This window comes from Balaenoptera borealis (genome assembly GCF_965194805.1).
Source record: "Balaenoptera borealis genome assembly, chromosome: 4".
NCBI lineage: Eukaryota > Metazoa > Chordata > Mammalia > Artiodactyla > Balaenopteridae > Balaenoptera > Balaenoptera borealis.
Genome location: NC_138861.1, coordinates 150540114 through 150553023, shown reverse-complemented (window position 1 = coordinate 150553023; position 12910 = coordinate 150540114). Strand labels below are relative to the sequence as shown.

Genomic DNA, 12910 nt, shown 5'->3' with positions numbered 1-12910 from the left:
TTTCGGACTCCAACCAATCCTTGCTTAACTAGCATCCTTACTTCTTGCCGGCTCCAGTTATAATTCTTGATAAAAAACTCATTTAACTAACTGTAACCTTGCTGATTTTGCCTTCATACGCATCCCCCGTTTCGTAGTCCCACAGAACACAGTTCAAGTGATCTTGGATCTGTGCCTCCTGGGCTACATTCCTAACAAACCCCAAATAAACACCTTTTTATTTTAATCAGGTCTCATCTCAGATTCTAAAATGGTGGTTAACATGTACATTTATATCTAATAATAAAGGATAAAGTGAGATTTCTACCTTACGTTATAAACAAAGATAACTTCCCAGATGGATTAAAGGCCTTATTGGAAAGGAGGAAATTTCTCTCTCTATCCCACGTGAGTTCTTGTGGCTGGACTAGTAATAAAACTGACTCAAGACAGATTAACAGGAGAAAAAGAAACAAAATTTAATACATGTGCACAGAGGTCTCACAGAAATAGTACCTAAGAAGTGGCCAAAGCAGGCAGCTTTTATACTTTTTAGACAAAGAAACTATAAATTTGTGAGGAATTGAGAGAGGACAAAGAAACTTAGGCTTTAGTGCTCAATTAGTGAAAAAATCTAAGCAGAGTCTGGGCTTGGGGAATAAATTTTAAAAGTAACAAGGTTTGTTTAGACAGGCTTCTCAGTCCTAATCCCCTGTCCCTGGAGATAAGGGTGTCCTTCTGCGTCCAGATACAGGGAGGGTACCTTCACATGGGAGACTTATTTCCTGCTTTCAGGGCACAGAGAGGAGGTCCAGAGTGTCCCTTTTGCACTGGCCATTTCTTAAGTAACTTTAATTCAAAATAATCCAGATGCCATTGAGGCACATTTTGGGGCAGCCTACCCTGGGCCCCAACAACTTAAATATAAAAGCAAAACTGTAAAACTTTTACAAGAAAAGGAAAAATATCTTTAAAACATCAGGATAGGGACTTCCCTGGTGGTCCAGTGGTTAAGAATCCGCCTTCCAATGCAGGGGACACGGGTTGATCCCTGATCAGGGAGCTGAGATCCCACGTGCCGCGGGGCAACTGAGACAGCGCACCGCAACTACGCCCGCGCACCGCAACTACTTAGCCCGTGCACTACAACTAGAGAGAAGCCCGAGCCCTGCAACGAAGAGTCTGCGGGGCCGAAAACAAAACAAAACAAAACAAAAAACCACCAGGATAGGGAGAATTTCTTAAGCGAGAAACGGGAAGACAAGCGTCGACTTACAGAAAACTGCACAACATAAGTGTTGTGAGCTTAAGTTTTATTCAGGGACCTTACTGAGGACAATGGCCTGGGAGACAGCCACTCGGTAGCTCTGAGAAACTGCTCTGAAGAGGTCAGGCGAGAAGCCTAGCTTATATATAATCTTTGGCCTGGGAATATGTGCAGTCAAGCTTACATCTTGGTAAAAGACTACTGCTGTTCACAAAGAACAGACATCTCAGGTTAAAGGTTTTAGTGCTTTTCTATGTAGGGGAAGATGCAAGAGCCTGGCTTCACTAAAATTCTTCCTGAGATATGCATCTAATGATCTAAGGAGTCTGCTGGTCCAAAGCACAGATCACCCATCCTGTTTTCTTCCTAAATTCCTCTCAGGGTGCACGTCGGTCAGCACTGCAGTGGCTGATGACTTAATCTGCATTTTCTTTATTTATCACAAGCCATATAGGAAAGGATTAATAAATGTGATTTACTTTTTGACAAATGACACCCCAAACGAAAAGGCAACTCAGCTCTGGGATAAGGAGCAGTACCCAGGGTATATGTCTAGAAATCAATCAGTAAAAAGACAAGCAATTTTTTTTTCATGCTAGAGAATAAGAACGTAGGAGTTACAGAGCGGTCAATACCTCACTAGTAACTGTGGAAATGCAGGTGAAAACTGTGAGATACCATTTCACAGCAACTAACAAGAGGAAACGCGACGGTCTCTGAGGGAGGTTCAGGAGACGGCCCTGAGCTGCAGTGGGGGCAGGCCCTACACACGCCTGCCCAGAGCCCCCATGGTGCAGCTCCTGGGAGAGCAGAAAGGCACAGGCCCCAGGAACACACCTGAGTGTGAAGCTTAGAGAAGCCTTCCCTGGGAATGAGACAGGTGAGGGGTTTTGTGCAGCACGGATTGTAAGGGGAGAAAGGAAATCCCCTAGGAGCGACTCGGTGGGGAAATGGCAAATGAGCTGAGGGTTGGCTGCACGATCCGACGCAGCACAGCAGTTAGAATACGGGAACAAGTTCCAGTGAGACCACAAACAAATCTCAAAGACATGATGTTGAGGTTAACACACTACGTGTCCTGTGATATTATCATTTACAAAATATGCACGTGACGGAAATGTGTTTCTCAGATGTATTTGCTCTTCACCCACAGTTCCTGGCTCCCAGTTCCCAAAACCCTTGGAATTTTCATATCGATGAGAGCAACGGGAGTATCCTTTGTTATAACATTTGGCCTCTTGTCTTCAGTTTCTGAAAGTGTTTCACGGCCATGAAGGTGAAGTGGTTGTCCTGTTATCCGTAACAAGCCCTGTCTATCACAATTGGGTTTATGTTAATGAGGTGACTTTTGTATCCCAGACCAGGGTGGGGGCTGGTTGCCAGGAGAACCAGCCAGGTGATTAGGGGGCTGGAACTTTCAGTCCCACCCCCTGATTTCTGGGGAGGGGAGGGGAGGGGCTGAGGTTGAGTCAATCACTACTGGCCAATGACTTAGTCAATCATGACTATGTTTAACGAAGCCTCCATAAAAACCAAAAAAAAAGGAGTTCTTTTTGACCCTTTTTGGAGAGTTTCCATGTCAGGGAACCAGGAAGGTTCCTGGTGCCACCGTGCTGGGCCCCCAGCTCCACGAAGACAGAAGCGCCTTTGTTCAGGACCTGGCCCTGTGTGTCTCTTCATCTGGTTGTGGATTCATATCCTTTAATATCCTTTAATAATAAATCGCTAAACTACTGAGTAAACATAAGGTTTTCCTGAGTTCTCTGAGCCATTCTAGCAAATTAATGGAACGACCCAGAGGAGGGACTCATGGGAACCTCTGATTTATAGTCAATCTGTCAGAGGTACAACCTGGACTTGTGTTTGGTGTCTGAAGTGGAGGGCAAAATCAGATTCTATCTCTGGGTTGATAGTGTCAGAATTGAGTGGAATTCTCAGATTCCACACTGGCTTCAAGAACTGCTTGGTGTGAAGAAGCCTCCACACACAGTCATTGGAATTGGGTCCAGGAACTCTTCTCAGTATGACACCATTATGTAAAGTTTAAAAACATGCACCCCAATGTTCACTGCAGCACTATCTACAGTAGCCAAGACATGGAAGCAACCTAAACGTCCATCGTCAGAGAAATGGATAAAGAAGATGTGGTACATATATACAATGGAATACTACTCAGCCATAAAATAGAATGAAATAATGCCATTTGCAGCAACACGGTTGGACCTAGAGATTCTCATACTAAGTGAAGTTAAGTCAGAAAGAGAAAGAGAAATGCCATATGATATCACTTATATGTGGAATCTAAAATATGACACAAATGAACTTATTTACAAAACAGAAACATACTCACTGACATAGAGAACGGACTTGTGGTTGCCAAGGGGGAGGGATGGAGTGGGAGTTTGGGATTAGCAGATGCAAACTAGTATATACAGGATGGGTAAACAACAATGTCCCACTGTATAGCACAGGGAACTATATTCAATATCCTGTGGTAAACCATAATGGAAAAGAATATCAAAAAGAATGTATATATATGTATAACTGAATCACTTTGCTGTACAGCAGAAATTAACACAACATTGTAAATCAACTATAGTTCAATTAAAAAAAAATTTCAAAGCAACACTATATAATGTGCACAGACACACACTTTTGTTGTGGAAGCATGAAAACACCCCAGGCATGACCCACAACCAACGAGAGGTGAGTGGTGACCCAGAGGACGAGGGGGACACCCTGGCTGTCCATGTACCACTTTACATATTTAAAATTAGAAGAGAAATGGGGACCAAGTACGGGGAATGACATTTTAGACTGTTAAGAGTTTTCTGTTTTATTTTTGATGCCATGTAAACTGAATCTAGACGGTGGAGACGCGTGTATTATATTATATGCGGTACATCACGTTTAACATTTTTACTGATGAAAATAAAGGAAGCGTGTGGGGAGGAGGCTGTCCGCAGTTAGGGTGCTCAGCAGCCACTCGCCACAGCAGCTACTGAGTCTTTGAAACGTGGCCGGTCCAAACTGAGATGTGCCTTAAGTGTAAAATACAACCAGATCTGTGCACTTCGTATGGAAAAAAAAGAATATGAAAGTCTCTTTCCCCTCCAGTCTCCCAAGAGTGAGCACATGCACTTGCATCGGGGCGGGGGGCAGGGAGGGAGCGTGCAGCCCCCTCTGGAGTCCGGCATCTGGCCCAGCGGGTAGCTGCTGAATGAACACTGAGATGAATTAGCGGAGGCTGCGTTGAGGGGCTTGGTGACGGGCGTAGGGACGGAGCCCCTCAACCAAGAAGAGGGAGATGCTGAGTTTTGGCGAAAGGCTTAGTTTAGGGTCCTGAGGGACCCTGAAGGGGGCAGTGAGCAGGCCGTTGGCTGAAGGCACAGAGGTATGGAGGGAGCTGGAGATGGTTACACTGCCCACCCCACACCTGGGCTCACAAAACTCCCACAAATGCCACTTGGGAACAGAACCTTGGTCCTGCTTGTGGCTGCAACAGGCAGGGGGCCCAGGCACCAGGCAACGCTGGGTTCAGACTGCTGCTCTCACACCAGCTCCATCCCGGGCACACAGCACGTTCCCTAAGCTTCGGTTTGCCCACCCGTAAAGTGCCATTTCCAGGATTAGGGGAGGCAGTGTCTGCAAAGTGCTTGCCACATGGGGCCTGGCCCATGGTGAGCCCTCAAGACAAGTTAGCCCTTGATCAGGTGATGCCTGTGCTGACAGAGATGGCGGCGGGTGTGGGACTCCGGGGGCGGGCATGCAGGCTCCGTCAAGGCTAGCTGCACGGGCAGGTGAGGGCATGGTCTCCAGCAGCCCTGGAGCTTTTCCCAGCCTCCAGGAAGGGATGGGGATGGCAAGAGGTGAGGGAGGCGGGAGGGTGGCAGAGCTCACAGCTGTGGGCGGCTCCACTGGGCAGGGGCAGGGGGCACTGCCTCAAGGGCCGGCGGCGCAGGTGGTCCTGCAGGTGCACCTGAGGGGCGCTCCCAGCAAAGGCGACGTCCCAGCGGGGCCACGACACGGGGCGGGGACAAGGGTCCAGGAATGGGCAGAGGCGCTGAGGGGACTGTGCGAACCAAGGCTGGGAGGTGAAAGAGCAGGTGGGCAGAAAGCCCTTAAGATGAGCAAGACCGAGGCCGCAGCAGGGTCCGCGCTGCCCCAGGCGGAGAGGCCTGGAGACGGGAAAAGCCCCCTTTCGGAGCAGCCTGGGGCCGGGAGCACACAGTCCGTGGCCTTTCACCTGAACCCGAGCGGAGTCTCCCAGCGGGAGGAGAGCCTCTGACACCAGGGCCACCCAACCCCCAACCTGCCAAGAAGAGGAGGGTGATACGTTCCAGGCTGGATTCACAAAATATCGCAGTCTCCGGGGCTCTTATCTGAAAATGTTTGCAAATACACCAAATGGAACTTATTTTCAGAAAGTTTTTCGCCTCGGGGGATTAATTTTACTCTTTCAGCTTCTTTTAGAATGTTCATCTGACAGCTGACGAGGGCTCCACCAGCTTCATGCCTGTGCCCCGGTTCAGGGACGGGGTGCCTGTCCCCAGGGGTCCTCAGAGCTGGCCCCAGGCAGGAAGGAAGGAGCAAACCACTCAGCCTCAACTGAGTTCTGTACTGGGTTCAATATAGTTCAGCACTGTCCCCGCCAAATTCTTGTTCACCCAGAACATGGCCTTATCTGGAAATAGGGTCTTTGCAGATCACTCTGGACTAGAGAGGGGCCTAAAGCCAATGGTGTCCTTTTAAGAGGCAGAGAAGGACGCACAGAGGTGGAGGCCACGAAAGGCGGGCAGAGATAGCGGTGAGTCCACAGGCCCGGGCACGCCTAGGACTGCCGCCCCCAGGAGCCTGGAGGGAGGCACGGAACGGATCCTTCCCCAGAGCTTCCAGAAGGAGCCAACCCTGCCGACCCCCTGACCTCAGACTTCTGGCCTCCAGACTGTGAGAGAATAAATACTTGCTGTTTTAACCCACGTAGTTTGTGATGCCTTGTGGCAGCAGCCCCAGGAAACTAAGATAAGCTCCTAAAACGTCCAGGCGCCCGAGGCAGCACAGAGCCCGCGAAGGTCCAGGCCCGCGTCCTCGCGCCCCTTCCTCTCCCCCCGGACTCAGCGCCGCCGCTCCGTTCGCTTCCCCAAGGAAGCACACCGGCCTCGGTCACCACGCCTACTTTGGCCCCACCAGACAGGGGCCCCCCGTGGCCCCCGGAGAAGGGTGAAGGGTCAGGCTGGGCCAAGTCCATGAGGGTTTACTTTTCTTCAGAAAAGGCAGTTCTTGAAAGTTTCTGGGTAGGACAGCACAATCTGACACACGTTTTAGGAGAAAGTTGTATCAGGAGTGGAGCTGAAGAAAGGGCTCAGGCTGGCGGTGTAGGAATAGTGGACGGGCATGGCAGGTGTGCGGCCAAAGCCAGCCTGGGTTCAGGGAGGAAGGCAGCCCTCCGGGTGCCAGAGCCGTCCCCACCCCCCCACCCCGTCTGCTGGGAGCTCCTGCCCTCGGTAGAGCCCACGTGGTCGTGACCACACGGTTTGCTCGATCAGGACAAGCGCCGCAGAGACAGGGAGGAAATGATCATTTTGTGGAATGTGCTGTGCTTTGACACAGATCTCACTGGTCCTAAAGTAACAGGACTTCTATTGACGTTCTGTTGAGGATCAATAGTAGATAAAAAGGTAAAGTAGAGATCGTGGCTTCTCTACATGAAACAAACATGGAGACTTTAAGAAAACCATTATAAACAGCGACAGGAACCACCAGGCTTTCTCCCACCTCCCCAGTAAGTCCTTAGAATTCAAACTGGGGACATAATGATGTATGGGCACTGTTTTCCAAAGTTACATTTTCTTTTTCCATTTTGGTGGGGGTTTTTCCTGAAAAACGCTAGGCTGAAAAGTAGCAAATTAAGCAAAGAGATTGGATCATCTAGAAAATAAACCAATGGACATTAGGCTGCTGCCTCTGTCTCCTACAAAAATAGGTACACAGGTATATAAAGAGTTTATTCTTATTTATATGCCAGAATTCATTTTTCTTCGAGTCCCTCATTTATTAATTTTCATTCATATCTTGGTGAGAAAACAGTGCTTTGGGGCAATAACTACACCGAGGGCTTGCGTGCAGCCCTCCCCCGGCCCGGAGGTCACCCAGAGGTCAGTGGCCACCAAGCCCAGCAGTGTCTCCCCAACACTGCCGCCTGGGAGCCTGGGAACTCAGCCTGCGCGCAGCCCCCTTGACCCCGGCGCAGCCCTGCTGTGGCTGGCTGTGCTGTGCTGGCTTCTGGGTGAGGAGCCGTCCCACCAGCTCGCCGCACCTGGATGCGACAGAGTGTGCAGGTCTACGTGGTGCCGCTCAGCACCCACAGGTGCCCTCCACGTTGCGCTCCTATGATGCCTTGTCGAGGGAAGCACCAGCCCACGGCCAGGCCACTCCACCCGACACGTTGCACCTGGCGTCCTGGGTGCCCCAGGCAGGGCCACTGGCCTGGCCCTCAGACATCGCCGGGGAGGCTGTGTGTGTGTGTGTGTGTGTGTGTGTGTGTGTGTGTGTGTGTGTTCATACACTGGTGCATGTGCTTGCAAACAAGTGTATGTGTGGGAGTATGAACACATGCATGCATGTGTATGTGTGCACACGTGTGCATTTGTGTTTGTGGGCTTTCCTATGTGTGTGTGCACTCATGTGATGTGTGTGCACGCTCATATGTGCATGCATGCATCGCACATAACTGTGTGCCTGTGTGTGCATTCATAAGTGTGCGTACATACGTATGTGTGTGCCTCTGTACACATTGGAGGTTCCCACCTGCTCGGCGTCATGACACCAGCCAAGAGTAAAAACATTGCTCACCAGCAGTTTCATGTTCACCACAAACACCATCTGCCTGATTTTTTAAATTAAATGATTGTTTAATTGAATATCAGTCGAAAATTCAGTTTTGTGGTTGCGATTTGTGTTGCCAAGAGCACCTCCTCTGCCTGAGGAAGTATGTAAACCCAGGCACTCTGGGATCACTGGTTCATCAGTCTTAAGAAAACACAGCTTGTTTGGTGACTGTGTCATGTGTGGTGTTAATTAAATTATTCTTTTAAATATAAACAACCTTTATGTTTAAAATAGTAACTTACAAACTCAGCATTAAGTGATGTAAAAACACTAAAATGTGTTTAATTTTGGTATTTCATGATGATAATAAACTCTTGGTCTGGCCTCCACCAGGCCAAGAGTTTATCATTATTTTGAGAAATAGAATAAGACCCATATTTTAAGAAAGCTCCAAGAACTGGCATTATTTTCCAAGGAGCATAAAGAATCAATTCTAAACAACTAACTTAAACTTTCAAAAAGGAGAACAAGCGTGAATGAGAAGGGCTTGCGCGGTGGATCAACTGCCAGGGCTCTGGAGCCATCACAGGAAGTTCGTCCCAATTAGAAGGAAGCTGGGCAGCTTCACGATTCTCCACTCGCTTCCCCGAGTACTGGTCTTTGGAACAATTTGAGTGTAGGGATATTTGAGATTTTATTTCCTCTAGTAAACTTTAAAAATTAAAACCCTGGTATCCCACATCATTATATCAGCCTCTATAACGTGGACTTAACCATATTCATGGAGTTAGAAACACATCTTTAAAAATCCCATCTGGCTTCTTGGTCAAACGTACATTTGACGGGGCAGAAGCCGCTGTCCGCACCCCCAGATGCTCTCTGCTGCCCCGCCCCGTTCTGCCCTTCTGCTCTACCCCAAGGAAAGTTTGACGCTTGATTTTGCTTGCAAATTTGAAAGATTCAGAAGGCATCTAACATTTTCAGCTGCGCAAACCGTGTAAGACAGAACCTCAGAAAACAGGAAGGATACGGGAGGGTCTGACAGCTGACGTCTGTGCTGCTCACGCATTTGCTCCGTGCCGGGGTCCCCGCCCAGCTGCCTTCCGCAAGAGCCCACCGCGTGCCCAGCCACTGGGCACACACTGGCCGGGCTGCCTCCTCGTTAGTTCTGGAAGGCAAGCCTTGCAGCTGCCGGTGAGGTCTCTGCCCCAGGAGTGAGGAGCAGCCCTGATCAGCGGGCAGGAGATGCCTGGCTGTGCCGTATTGATTTGGCTTAGGTAGATGGGGAAAAGTATTTTAAAAGTCACTTGTGCTGCCACTTACCACTTTTTCTACTTACATTGATGGCCAGTGGGCTGGGGGTGTGGGGGCAGGGGGCGCCGGGCCATAAGGACCGGAGTGGGACTAGTTGGGCCGGGCCCTCAGCCTGGCTGAAGCCAGAGGCCCAATATGGACCATTATCTGAAGAGGTCTGTGGATGAGGACCTAGTAGGTTGGCTCTGGATGATTCTTCTTCCTCGGGTGGCATCAGCATAACAAGGAGAAGACACTGCCCGTGGCCTCTCCGATCAGAACCCCCAGGTTTCAAAGTAATTGTCCAAGCATCAGCACGACTGCTTTGCCTCCTCCCCTTGACGGTGACAGGTCTGCACGTCTCTGAGTGGAGAGAGGGCCTCCTCTCTGTAGCAGTTTCCGTCGCAGCTGGGTAGCCTGGCCAGGTCCCGGCTGGATGTGGGCCTCGGTCACCTGGGTACATGGGAACTCGAGCTGCAAGCAGTGCCCTGGGAGCTAAGGAGAGGTCTCACCCAGAGCCTGCACCCGGAAACTACATCTCCAACGCTACATCTGGCTACTTATTCACAGTTAGAAGTGGACCCCTATACGCTCTAGAGAGATTACACATTATTTCCTTAGCTTTTGTCACCTCAAGTGTCTTGTGCTGTGCTCACCCGAGCAGAGCACAGAGTGTATCCTCAACTCCTTTTGCAGGAGGCACACACCATTTGGGTCAAGGTGGGGCTCTGCTTAGAGCACGTTCAGAATTAGCAGCACACCTGCCTGGCACCACAATTCCAGCACATGGGAGTTGGATCACCTTTTCCCAGGAGGCACACACCATTTGGGTCAAGGTGGGGCTCTGCTTAGAGCACGTTCAGAATTAGCAGCACACCTGCCTGGCACCACAATTCCAGCACATGGGAGTTGGATCACCTTTTCCCAGGATTCAGAGCCTGCCTGGCTCCCAGTCAGCCCACAAGACTGGGTGGAAACACACTTCCCATCATCTGGAACGCATTTCATATTGCGTGTGTAAACATGCACACACACGCACATCCTAATGATCTGAAAGTATGACCTTCACGTCAATTAAGGCTATTTAAGGGGTATATTTCAAATGAAATGCTATAATATTCAAAATCACCAGATTAATGAATTAATCAACAGGATAATAATCTTTGCCAGAAAAACTATGACTGTGATTTTCCAGAATAGGATTGGATTGTTCTTATGTATTAACCAAAATAAGCTCAGCTTTGCTGTAAAAACCCCATCGCCAGTTTCCAGAAAAAGAAATGTATGGGACCTGATATACACACAGAAATTTAGTCTCAGAAAGAGGTTGGATTTAGTCAACCAACTAGCATAATACAACTGTTCAAACTCAACATTTGTCTGACCAAATTCAATCATTTCCCCCCAAAACGGATTTGTGTCGACATCCTCTAACCCCAATGTGATGAATATCTCCAATAACATGGCAATTAATTTAATAAAGGAACTCACCAATTTTAAATTGCAATAAATTTACCAAACATTTTCACTGTTTATGGAGAGCTTTACAGTAAGAAAGTATCAACAAAAGCAGGCACATCCGTGTACAAAGTGTTGCTGTTGGGTGCTTCTTCACTTCTTCCATTCCTAAAGGACCAGCTGCTCTTTCTGTCCTCTCAGCGAGCGTTCTTCCCGCCGCGAAATCACCCTCGCTGGGTGAGCTCTCACTCGGGTCTCGGAGGGCGCCCAGGGAACGCGCCCAGGGAACGGACTTGCCAAAGAGAAGTGCGGTGGGGCGAGCCAACCCCAAAACATTTATTGTAAACTTTAAAATGGAGTCCGGATACGAACAGACACAGAAAAGAAGAGAAACCTCCCAGACACAGAAATAATCATACTGGAGGGCCAGTCTCGTGGCGGGTGGCCCCCAGAGGCGCTGGGCCAGACCGCCCCTGAAGATGCGTCGCCACGGAGAGGCCTGGCTCTGCGCCCCGCCAGCCCCCGACCTCCCTCGCTGCGGTGGCGGGTAGGGAGGCGGCCGCAGTACATCCGGATCGGCCCGGGGGCTCAGCAGGCCCGGCTCGGCTCCCAGGGGCGCGCCGCCTCGCAGGGCGGCCGGCAGCAGTAGGGGTAGGAGGCGTTGAGGTCGGGGTCCGAGGGCGCGTACCCCGGCAGCTCCACAGACGGGTGCCCCCCGCAGCACACCTCCACGCCCGCCTCGTCAAACGCGTGGAAGACGCCCACGTTGATGTAGGAGACCGCGTGGCGCGCCGCGAAGCCCGCGCAGTCCCCCGGGGCGGCGAAGTCCGACTCCTCCGGGGACAGGATGGAAGCCTCGCTCGGCCGCTGCTGCAGCCTCCGCCCCCGCCGACCCCGTCGGCCCCGCCGCGCCCGGGAGCCTGGCGGCTGCGCACGGAACCCCGGGCCGCCGCGGGGCCGCGCCAGGGCCCGGCCTCCCTTCCGCCGGCCGCGCCGGCCGCGCCGGGCCTGCGAGGACTTGTAGTTCTTGACCAGCAGGAGGCTGAGCAGGCCCAGGAGGCACTCGAGCGAGTTGAAGACGGTGGAAAGCACCAGGCCGCGCTGGTAGTCCTTCAGCTGGCGGCACTTGGCGGACGTGGCGCTGTCCAGGGTGCCGCGGGCGCGCGGCGCGCCGGGGGCCGCGGCCGCAGTGCCCGCGGCCGGGCCAGGGGCCGCGGCCGGCGCGCGCGGGGGCAGGCAGTAGTGGGAGTACTTGCGTTCCACTAGGGACACGGTGTCGCCGTCGATCACGGCGCCCGCGAAGGCGCTGAGGACCCCGAGCATGAAGACGAGAACGCCGAGCAGGAGCAGGTTCTGGCTGTTCACCCGCCCCGAGGGCCCGGCTGCGCTCCCCGGCTCGCCCGGCGCAGCCTCCGGAGCCCCCGCTGGGGCCGCGGGGACCCCGAGCCCCGGGCCCGGCCCCGGCCCCGCGAGGGGGGCGTCCCGGGGCCCGCAGCAGAGCAGGGCGGCGCCGAGCAGCGAGAGGCCGGCGGCCAGCAGCAGCCCCGAGTAGAAGGCGCCGGCGGCCGCCCCCAGCCGGAACGGCTCCCCGCGCAGCTCCGAGCCCAGCGAGAAGCACTTGAGGCCGACGGCGGCGGCACTGAGCGCGCAGGCGAGCAGGAGGCAGGAGGAGAGCGCGGCGCAGGCCCCGCGGACGCTCCACTTCATCCTCCGCGCCCGAGCCGGCCCGCACCCCGCGCGCCCGCCGCCGCCCGCCGCCGCCCCCGCCGCCTGCGCCTCCTCCCGGCGCCGCGCGGCCGGACCGCCGGCCTCCTCCTCATCCTCCCGCGTCCTCCCGGGCCCGCGCCGCCGCCGCCGCCGCCGCCGCCGCCGGAGCCCGCATCCTCCGCCTCCCGCCGCCGCCGCCGCGGCCCCGCGCAGGGAACCGATGCGACGCGGAGGACCGCAGGACGCGCGCGCCCACTCCCCAGCCCGCGGTGCCCCTCCCAGGACGTTCAGCTCCCCCCCACCCCACCCGCGGCCCGGTGCGCCAGGCCCAGGCGCCGCCCTCCCCCCTTCCCCCCAACCCCCGTAGCCCCTAGGACA

General features: G+C 52.9%; 1 protein-coding gene across 1 annotated transcript; it reads right to left on the bottom strand.

Moving 5' to 3' along the window:
- Positions 1–8749: 8749 nt before the first annotated feature.
- TMEM271 (transmembrane protein 271) lies at positions 8750–12573 on the bottom strand. The gene has a single exon (XM_082389895.1). It carries the CDS (start codon positions 12530–12532, stop codon positions 11414–11416), a length of 1119 nt encoding a protein of 372 aa, XP_082246021.1. The 5' UTR covers positions 12533–12573; the 3' UTR covers positions 8750–11413.
- Positions 12574–12910: the final 337 nt, after the last annotated feature.

Coding starts and splice junctions, on each gene's coding strand:
- TMEM271 (XM_082389895.1), bottom strand. CDS start 12,532: ATGAAGTGGAGCGTCCGCGGGGCCTGCGCCGCGCTCTCCTCCTGCCTC.